Source organism: Lupinus angustifolius, unplaced genomic scaffold (assembly GCF_001865875.1).
Source record: "Lupinus angustifolius cultivar Tanjil unplaced genomic scaffold, LupAngTanjil_v1.0 Scaffold_25_366, whole genome shotgun sequence".
NCBI classification, from domain to species: Eukaryota; Viridiplantae; Streptophyta; class Magnoliopsida; order Fabales; family Fabaceae; genus Lupinus; species Lupinus angustifolius.
In genome coordinates, this window is record NW_017720299.1 from 17,586 (window position 1) to 28,044 (window position 10,459).

Sequence of the window (10,459 nt, forward strand, 5' to 3'; positions counted from 1 at the left end):
AGGCAAGATGACCATCTTGTAATCTCTACTTCTCATGCTGAGGATTTGACATTATGATGGATTGGCCTCTATTCCCTGACCCGTCAATAGGAAGCAGAGCAATTTGCATGCCTCAACTCCCAAGGTGCACCTGTCCAGGTCCAACCATATGTTGAACTTTCCCAGCTGCCTGAGATTTCTTAGAGGATTGCGATGTAGTTTTGCGTGGTAGGCTCTTGATATTTATGCCGTCCATGTAGACCTCCATGATTTAGTCGATCTTCCAATCAAGCACCTAATTCATCATCCTTTGATAGGTTACCTTTACGTTCCTGAGTTAGAAGGCATGACGAGGGATAGAAGTTCACTACCCGGTCATTCATGGAGGTCATTTTCCTGCTCTCGGAGGTACATGGGAACCTAATTGTATCCAAATTATTCACTCATGAAGGATAGATGTTAGTACTGGAAGGAGTTGTCCACCAAATGGTAATATTAGACAGCGAGCAAGGATTCTTTGGGCAGGCTTAATTCTTATTAGTGTAGTCTAGATACATCCTCCATTTCCCAAAAGGGATATTTTAATAACACCACATTCGCCAATTAGGTGGTATATGTTAACTTCCAGAAGCTCCTAAGTTTTTTCCTTTATAGTCTCCTTGCTTTGTACAATCATCTTGTATTTTTATGTGAAATTGGCTTTGCACTTGGGGAAGTGGTGAGGCGGTGACAAATAAAGTTTGGGTCAGTGCTCTTCGTGAAGGAAGCTAATCAACTCCTCCTTTTGGTTTTCTCGGAAGGGTGTTGCGGATGTACACCAACTAGTCTTGTTTGGTTACAAGTTGTTCCGACATCTTTTCGCCTTTTAGATGTGGTTAGAATTCGCCTTCCTCTTCCAGGATATCCAATTGCACCTTGAGGACATTTTAAGAGTGCTTTGCTAGAAGTGGTCAGTGTCTAAGGCTTTGTTGATGTTAAGGTTGTGATGTTAAGGTTGTTGATGTTATCTAGCTCAAGCTTTTTGAAGAGGTCTTGAAACATTATATCAATTGAGTTATCCAGAAAGATGAAGAGCCTGCAAAGCTTTTTGTTGTTTAGCCGCCAAGTGACCACCAACAGGTCATCGTGTGCATGGACAATGTTTTCATAATCTCTATCATTGAAGGAAATGGTTGGGGCTTATATACTAGAATGGGTCATACAGAGATTGTTTCTGGTCGTGACTTACATCACCTCTAGGAGGTACCTCTTTTGTGTAGATCTATAGGTACCCCACTCCGAAACCCCCATATATTGTGTTGATCTCAGTCAGGCTATGTGTCCTCCGACGATCAGATCAGAATTGTATCTATCATTATATCCTCACAATTGTATTGAGGTAAAGAAAGAAGCCAAAAAAATCAGCACTTCACCCAGGTACAATCCTGAAGATAATGTGAAAGAAGCAAGCAATTAAATAAGTGTCTTGTATGATAGTTCCACGGTGTGAGATGTTGAGGACAACTCTATTTGTATTAAGTATCCACAATCATCAAGCCATATTTATCTGGTGCAATATTATTTTAATATCAGTCAGCTAACACTTCATGATCAAGTTGATAAAGAAATAAACTTGTTCAACTATTCCCTATCCATTGGGAATAATAATTTCGGTTTATAACAAACAATCACATTATGACAGATTCATATCCCATTTAGCTTACAACTGTATCAGATTAAATTAAATACTTACAAGGATGTCAAGCATAATACGTTTTACCCTAGCCTGATCGAACAGTATCTATGGCAACAACCAAGTCTTCAAATTTAGCTCCAGTAACTTCTTTTACAACCTTGTTGTCCTTCAGAATTTTGAAAGTGGGAACCACTCTAATTCCAAGCTCTTTTGCCAAGGGCTGCCAACAACATTAAGCACACACTTATGAGTTAAAGAAAGTAATAAAAAGTTAACCTTAAGTGTAAAATGAGTTCGTGTAATATCTATGTATCGTCTGTGTAAAGATTTATACACAATCATTGTATCATCCATAATTTATTTTGATTACTTTTTTAAGAGTCAATGGTTATTAAATATGAATAATGAATTATGCAATGAAAGTATATAAAACTCATACAGTGTCAGTGCATTTATACACACTAATGCACACCTTGTTTTCTTGGTTGCAATCAAGCTTTAGAAAAACAACATCTAGATACTTTTCAGATAATTCTTGAAACCTTGGAGCCATCACCTTGCACGGACCACACCTGCACAATTCATAAATTCATATCTATTATACAAATATTCAGTTAGCATCTCCAACCCCAACCATGCATGGGTTAACCAGGCCACCTCATTACTTTTTAATTTATTCAACCACGAGCTCTTAGAAGCTCATAAAAAGGTAAAAAATTAAAATTTATCTGGGGTTTTGATTGTGAAATCATTAATTAAGTCTTGAAGTCATACATATAATTTTGAGGGAACCATTTTAATATGGACAAATAGTTGCCTGGCTATGCAAGTATTCTACAACTGTACAATTGGAGATGATGATATGAAATAATTTTAGAGAATAGAGTTAGTTAAGTTATATTTGCCGAAGCAATTAACATGTGCAAGAAAGTTTGTTAGAAACAGTAACTGCATTATGCAATTACTAGACTGGTATGTTAGTTGTTATTCAGTTTTTCTGTTTGCTTTCCCTTTATTTAAAGGGACAAGCTTATCCATTGTAAGTGTGGGTTTCAATTCAATAACATTCTTCTATTCATATTCATATTTTCTTTTATCTTTTTACATGGTGTCACTCGCTCTAATGGTCACTGCCTCAGATCCTTCCTCTCCTCCACCTTTCCATACCTCTCCATCTCTTTCACTTCCCATCCCTTCTACAAATCTCAGTGAGAAAAACTATCCCACTTGGAGCCAATTTATGCTCTCTGTTTTAAGATCCAACAGAGCCATAAGGTTCATTCACCCCACTGATGTCCCACCCAAATTCCTCTCTGACTTTGATAGCATTCACCATCACATCAATCCTACATTCCTCAGCTGGGAAGAGCAAGATCAGACTGTCTTTGCCTGGATCCTCAACTCCATTTCTGATTCCTTACACACAAGAGTTATTGGATACACATCATCTTGTCAATTATGGGCTGAACTTCATACTTTTTGTAATGCTCACACCAAAGCCAGAAGCAGGCAACTCAGGGCTCAACAACGCACAATTTCTCAAAGCAACAACAGCATTTTAGAATATTTCTCTAAAATCAAAGCTATATGGGTAATGGAACTAAAGAACCCATCTCGTGTAGTGAAACTATCACATTTTCTTCTCCCTTAAATCCTCACATCTCTCTATCTTTACATAATCTTCTCCTTGTGCCCACCATTACTAAAAACTTAATTAGTGTCTCTCAATTTGCCAAAGATAACAACTGTTACTTTGAATTTCACCCTAATGAGTGTTTTGTGAAGTCACAGGGTTCTAACACCATTCTTCTTAAAGGGTCAATCACCTCAAAAGGTCTCTATGCTTTCCAGAGTCTATTCCCACAAAAGTTAGCATGTTATGCTTCCATTCCCAACTCAAATGACCATTTCAAATCAACTGTCTTAGATAGTCTAGCATCTACAAATTGCTCTACCCAATTTTTGTGGCATTGTAGGCTAGGACATGCACACACAACTAATGTAACCAATATTCTATCTCTTTGCAAAATTCCTCACTCAAATAAAAATGTCTCTGATTTTTGTAATGCCTGCTGCTATGGCAAGTCTCATAGGATTCATTCTCCTAATTCGATTACTTGTTATTCTAATTCCTTTAATTTACTTTATCTAGACTTATGGGGACCTACATCAGTTCTTTCTGAATCTGGTTTTAAATACTATCGGTCAATAGTTGATGCCAAAACTAGACATACTTGGATATTCCTACTCAAACAAAAATCTGAGACCTTAACCATCTTTAAACACTTTATCAAATTGGTTCAAACTCAATTTAATAAAACCATCAAAGTTGTCCAAACTGATGGGGGGTGAGTTTAGACCTTTTACATCCTATCTCTCTACATTAGGCATTTCACATAGACTATCTTGTCCTCACACTCATCATTAACAAGGAACAGTAGAGAGAAAACACAGACATATATTGGAAACAGGGTTAACCCTATTGGCCCATGTTGGATTACCTCTCACCTTTTGGGAATATGCCTTTACTACTACTGTGTTTTTAATTAACAGACTCCCCTCTGCCACCCTCAACAACAAATCTCCCCATTACCTTATGTTTGGAACCAACCCTGATTACACCTTAGTGCCTTACAACACTCACAAACTTGACTATAGATCCATTGAATGCATCTTTCTAGGGTACTCATCTATGCATAAAGGGTATAAGTGTCTATCCAATGATGGGAGGATATACATCTCTAAAGATGTCAAATTTAATGAATTTGTTTTTCCTTTCAAAAATCCTACTAAACCATCTTCTTCTATTACCTTCGAAAACCACAATCATATTCCACCTTTCCCAAACAACTTACCAAATCACAACTACACCTCTCACATCAATTATACCCCTGCAAACCCTAGTCCCTCAGAAACAACATGTGCCCACAATCACATTAATCCTGCTCAAAATTCAACTCCTTCCTTTACACTTATTTTTGATTCTGCAATCCTCAATGATCCTGTCAACCTCTTATCCTCTGATTCATCCACCACTACTATATCTCCCTTATCCTCTATCACTCTTCATCCTTCCTCCTCATCTACTTTGACCCCTGAACCACAACCTTCTCATCCTATGATAACAAGGTCCAAGGCTGGCATAAATAAATCTATCTTGCCTAATCTTGCAAGCCTTTTTCTTGTCCATTCTGAACCCTCTACCCCAAAGAGGCTCTTCTTAGTCCAGTATAGAAAAGAGCAATGCAAGAAGAGTATGATGCCCTTCTTAAATTGGGAACTTGGTCCCTGGTTCCCTTACCTCCACATAAGAAGGCAATTGGCTGCAAGTGGGTATTCAGGATTAAGGAATATCCTGATGGCTCCATCAATAAATATAAAGCCAGGCTGGTTGCCAAAGGCTTCCATCAACACCCAGGAATTGCCACTATTAGGATACTTCTCACCCTAGCAGTCACTTATGAATGGGCTATTCAGCAGTTTGACATAAACAATGCCTTCCTAAATGGTGTCATAAATGAAGAGGTTTACATGATTCAACCTACTGGTTTTCAAAATGGTGATAAAACCACTGTATGCAAGTTACACAAGGCATTGTATGGTCTCAAACAGACTCCTAGATAATGGTTTGAGACATTTAAAAGCACTCTTCTTCTCTCTTACTAGTACCTACCAACTCTTTGTCTTAGTCTATGTGGATGACATAATCATCACTGGGTCATCAAACTCTCAAATTGCTACTCTTGTTGACAAACTACGCACTGAATTTGCTCTTAAAGACCTAGGAAATTTAGACTATTTTCTAGGCATTGAAGTCAAACACCTTCAAGATGGCTCTCTGTTTCTCGCTCAAACTAAGTACATCAAAGATCTTCTGAAGAAAGCCAATATGGAATCTGCCAAATCCAGCATTACTCCTGTGCGTAGTTGGAGCTCTTCAATATGCTACAATTACTAGGCCTGACTTAGCTTAGAGTGTGAATAAGGTGTGCCAGTTTATGGGTAGTCCTCTTGAACAACATTGGGTTACTGTCAAAAGGATCCTGAGATATCTAAAAGGAACTCTCAATCTTGGCATACATCTCAAAGCTATTGTTTCAGCTTCCTCTCTTCCTAAAACTCTAACAGGTTTATGTGATGCAGATTGGGCTACTGATCTTGATGACAGAAAATATGTATCAGGGGCTTGCTTGTTTGTTGGGCCTAATCTTGTTACTTGGTGGTCAAAGAAGCAGCAAATAGCCTCCAGATCCAGCATTGAGGCTGAATACAGAAGTTTTGTCCTTGCTGCTCAAGAAATGATTTGGGTTGAGACTTTACTTTCAGAACTCAAGATTCCACATCAAATTCCTCTTATTCTATGTGATAACCTCAGTACTGTGAGCATGTCTCACAATCCTGTTCTTCACAACAGAACAAAACACATAGAACTTGATCTCTTTTTTGTAAGAGATAGGATTCAAGTCAAGTCCCTTCAAGTGAAACACATCCCTTCTAAATTTCAAACAACTGATGTGCTCACTAAGCCTTTAGCTACTGATAGGTTTCTAACTCTAAGAAAGCAACTTAGAGTAGTTGACTTAGCATCCTTAGTCACCTACCCTCAGTTCCAGGGGGTATATTAGAGAATAGAATTAGTTAAGTTATATTTGCTGAAGCAATTAACATGTGCTAATTGTTATTTGCACATGCAGAAAGTTTGTTAGAATCAGTAACTGCATTATGCGGTTACTAGACTAGTATGTTAGTTGTTATTCAGTTTTTCTGTTTGTTTTCCCTTTATTTAAAGGGACAAGCTTATCCATTGTAAGTGTGGGTTTCAATTCAATAACATTCTTTTATTCATATTCATATTTTCTTTTATCTTTTTACAAATAATTGGACAAACACTGCAATTCTCATAGGAGATGCATTTAGCAGCAGGGATAATAATGCCATGAAGAAACAAATCAATATTCTTAAAGCTAACATTCCTGCAGAACCAAAACTGAAAATAACTAAAATCAGTAATCTTAAAAGATCTGAAATTAACCTTTAGCGTACTAGCTCTGTTTTCATTATAACAGATTCAACTGGTTACTACTGAAGAAGTTGTAGGATTAAGTGCTTACCACTAAGCCAAAAGCTATAGCAGTTAGTTAGGGCACAACTTTATTTCCTTAAGACATAGAGACCTTTGAGGGATTGCGATGTTAAGCACCGCGAGTTGGGATGTTAAGCCCACTCAAATCCTAAGAAATAGCACTTGTAGGATCAAGCACTTACGACTAGGCCAATAGCTATAGTTGTTAGTGAGGGCACAATCTTATTTCCTTATGACATGGAGGTCTTTGAGGGACTACAATGTTAAGCACTATGAGTTGGGATGTTAAGCCCACACGAATCCTAAGGGTGACACTGGAGATATTTAAATGCAGAAAAAGCTTGCTTTGCCCTTGAATAAAATCCACTATGCATATGGCCAAAAAGAAAGCTAAACTATGTAAAGCAAGCAGCCAATGATTAAATTGTAGACCGCATCACAAGATGCAGCCTCAAAGTTATGTAACTGGCCTTTGCTTTGTTGAAAAGCATAATGCTTAATTGTATGCCAAAGGCCAACTTTGACGCTTTCGACCAATGTCAGACTGTAAAGAATGAAGGCTAACTATTCCTCTTAATATCATATTTTGCAATTTCGAGTACTTTTCTCATCAAACTTTATTCCTACTTAGTCTCTTAGTTCCTTGCCCTATATAACCAGCCCCCCCTTCATTATGTAATGAATTTCAGTGTTATTTCCATTCATTTCTGAACCTTCATTATTTAGATACTGACAACACCGATATTCCGTGATATATATTTATGTGTGCTGATTTTCTATGGTCATTGTAAATATTTCAGAATATAAAAAAATGCATTGAGACAGAACTACTGTAAACTGCAACTTGAGAAACAAAAAGGAAATGCTGTATAGTCAATATTTCGATATGTTTCAACCTACTTTCATTTCATAGGAGTTGAAGAAGTGTGCATTCCATTTTACTATTTTAGGCCCCATATGTGTGTTTTTATCAAACAAATTAAGTGTAAAATGATTCCATGCCACTTCTGTTTTCAACTAAAGTAGGAGAGAACGAATTAGACATCAGTGATATCAAAATTAAAAAGAAAGCATAAAATTGCAGAAATGATCCTAGTGTTAACGAAATCAGCATAAAAGTAATTAGGTTATAGCTATACATACCCAAAGGAATCTCTCAAAGCTACGATGAACTATTACATTTAAGGCACATACAACTTACTTCGGTGGCTTCATATTTATACTAAACAGAGTGATATAAAATTCTTTTTCCTCCACTCTAATCCATCGTATGTCACATTAATATAAATTATTTTCCCGCATTAATGTGACGAGTTTATTTATGAATTAAAATTAGCACATAGGAGAAGGTTGTCCCGTTATATACTGAACAGAACAAATCTGAGGCGTGCAGAAGAAAAAAATTAGTGCTTAATTTATTAAAATAATCGTAGATAGTTTTTTTGAGATTGAGAAATTTGCGGCCACTATTCTCAGACTTCATATGTCTTAGTTTTACAACATAATTATTTGATTTCTTTTGGCAAGAATGTAAAACATGACATCAAAGTTTCAATAAAACATCAACTTATAAATTTGTAAGTTTTAACCATTTTTTTATTTATTGCCAAATGAACCTAAACTAAAATCATGAAGTGTCCTACAATAATTTATAAAAATAAACATACTAATGAAATAAACATAATAATTCATAGGAGTGATGTTAAGAAGGCCAAGCATACATGCATCCCAAAATATGATTAATTCTTCAACTAAAAAGGGTGAGTGGATATTCTTGGTGGTACAAAGAAATACTAATAAAATAGAATATGAACATATTTAATTAAATTTTCTTTTTAAAATGGATCATTTATCATCGTTAGCTCTGCGCGGTGGTACTGAACTAATTTTGAACTGCAACACTTAATTATAAAAAAAATGAATATAGATATTAATAATACCATTGAGTGTACATGTCGAGGACGACAGTCTTATCCTCAGCAGCCTTTACAATGGGCCAGAAGGTATCCTTGTTTACTTCAGTAACCTGTCCCACCGTCACTGTCGCCCCCGTGGTTTCCAAGCTAGATCTCACACTAAAACATGCACTCTTCCTCTTACTCACACTTCTCAAGCTGATGCTGAGATTATTACTAATGTTACCATTCTTATAAACACAAGAACCATGTGATGATAGCCTCGCGTTAGAAGAGGTGTCCACAACTACCATTGAAGGAGAGCCAAGGAACAGGTTCAGATTCAGAGCCATTGTCATTGATTTGCCAATGGTTTCAGTCTGTGCAAGACAAACTTATACCGTAGGGTGCTGGACTGGGAAATTGGAAGTGAGGTTGAAAAGACATGGTTGCCCTTGTGGTATGTGTTTGACATTGTTGTTGCCATTAAAAATGAGGGTGGTCTTGGTAATTTGGATTAGATGATGAGAGTGATTGAAGGGGGAAAACAAGACTTTTAGCTATTTGCAATTACTCATAATCTCGAAAAAAGTAGAATTAAGATAAATCGGTGAATAGAGAGTATAGCATCTACGGATATTCCCGGATGTCTTTTTTGCATTGGTTGTATAAGGGGTTGGAATGGAGATGAATGAAAATCTAATCAATTAAATTTTATAAAATAATATAAAAATATTACTTTTTGTTATTATAATTTTGTTTAATTAAATATAATTTTTTAATTATCCCATTGATAAAGATGTGGACAGGTATCTGGGAGCTTGGGAATGTTCAACCCAAAATTTTCATATGTTTGGATTTAAATTCAATTTAACCACGATATGAAATATATGGTAAAAAAAACAAAATATGTATTAATAATGTGAAAGTTTTATATATTTTTATTTAATTATTTTCTTTATAAAGTAAGAGACTTTTAGTAGTACCAAAAAAATAAAATTGAAGAAGTAGTTTATTAAAATTGAACTATGATTTAGTATATAACTTATATTCAAAATAAATAACATCAATATAAATTCATAACAAAATGATAGTGATATAAGTGTAGAATTCTCACTGCCAAAAGAATAGCGATTTTAAGACAGTGTGATGGAGAATGGCAGAAAAAATAAAAGGAGTAGAGTTGCATTTTAGAGAATGACAATGCTAATAACAAAAAAAGTATTCTTATTCTAATCTTTTGCCAGAATTCTGACATCATTGGTTGCTATTCTACCTTAAGGCAGTGCTGTAACATTTTTAAGTTAAGATGGCAAAACTGCCGTGCCAGTATAGGCGCATTTTTTTTCTAGGCAGGGATGTAAATTTTGTCAATTTACACGTTTTGTCCTACTTGTTTTCCCGCAAAGCTCGTAGGCATTTTTATTAGGCAATGCCGACGGCTTACAAATATAATTTAAGAAAAAATTAAGAAATTTTTAAATAAGTTATGATGTAATGTAATTTTTTATCCCTAAAAAATTATAATATAATGTGATTTGTTCAACTTCATATAAAATATAAAAGTTTTTGTTAATTTTTTGTCTTCAACTACTTTATTTTATTTATTATATGATTTTTTTATTTTTAATTATTCAATAATGTCCGCGACCCGCCCTTTAACCCATTTTAAAATGAGCAGGTCATTACATTTTGTCCATTAAACCAATATGGGTATGTCCGCGACAGCTTAAATTATTACGGGCACGAGCTAAACGGGTCGGACGACCCATTTTTCCATCTCTAAGGTGATGCTACAATAAGGTATGAGAAGCAATATATGGAGGG

General features: G+C 35.7%; 1 protein-coding gene across 1 annotated transcript; it reads right to left on the reverse strand.

Moving 5' to 3' along the window:
• Nucleotides 1–1,607: 1,607 nt before the first annotated feature.
• Nucleotides 1,608–9,036, reverse strand: LOC109338435 (thioredoxin F-type, chloroplastic-like). The gene is made up of 3 exons (XM_019575671.1): nucleotides 8,678–9,036; nucleotides 2,127–2,226; nucleotides 1,608–1,874 (listed from the first exon to the last, which is right to left on the reverse strand). Exons 1-3 carry the CDS (start codon nucleotides 8,989–8,991, stop codon nucleotides 1,740–1,742), a joined length of 549 nt encoding a protein of 182 aa, XP_019431216.1. The 5' UTR covers nucleotides 8,992–9,036; the 3' UTR covers nucleotides 1,608–1,739.
• Between the last annotated feature and the right edge of the window lie 1,423 nt (nucleotides 9,037–10,459).

What these genes read in the sequence shown, in the direction of transcription:
- LOC109338435 (XM_019575671.1), bottom strand. Translation starts at nt 8,991, where the DNA reads ATGACAATGGCTCTGAATCTGAACCTGTTCCTTGGCTCTCCTTCAATG. An exon ending in CTCGACATGTACACTCAATG is followed by an intron (nt 2,227 to 8,677) that starts GTATTATTAATA and finishes TGAATTGTGCAG; the next exon opens with GTGTGGTCCGTGCAAGGTGA. An exon ending in ATTGCAACCAAGAAAACAAG is followed by an intron (nt 1,875 to 2,126) that starts GTGTGCATTAGT and finishes TGTTGTTGGCAG; the next exon opens with CCCTTGGCAAAAGAGCTTGG.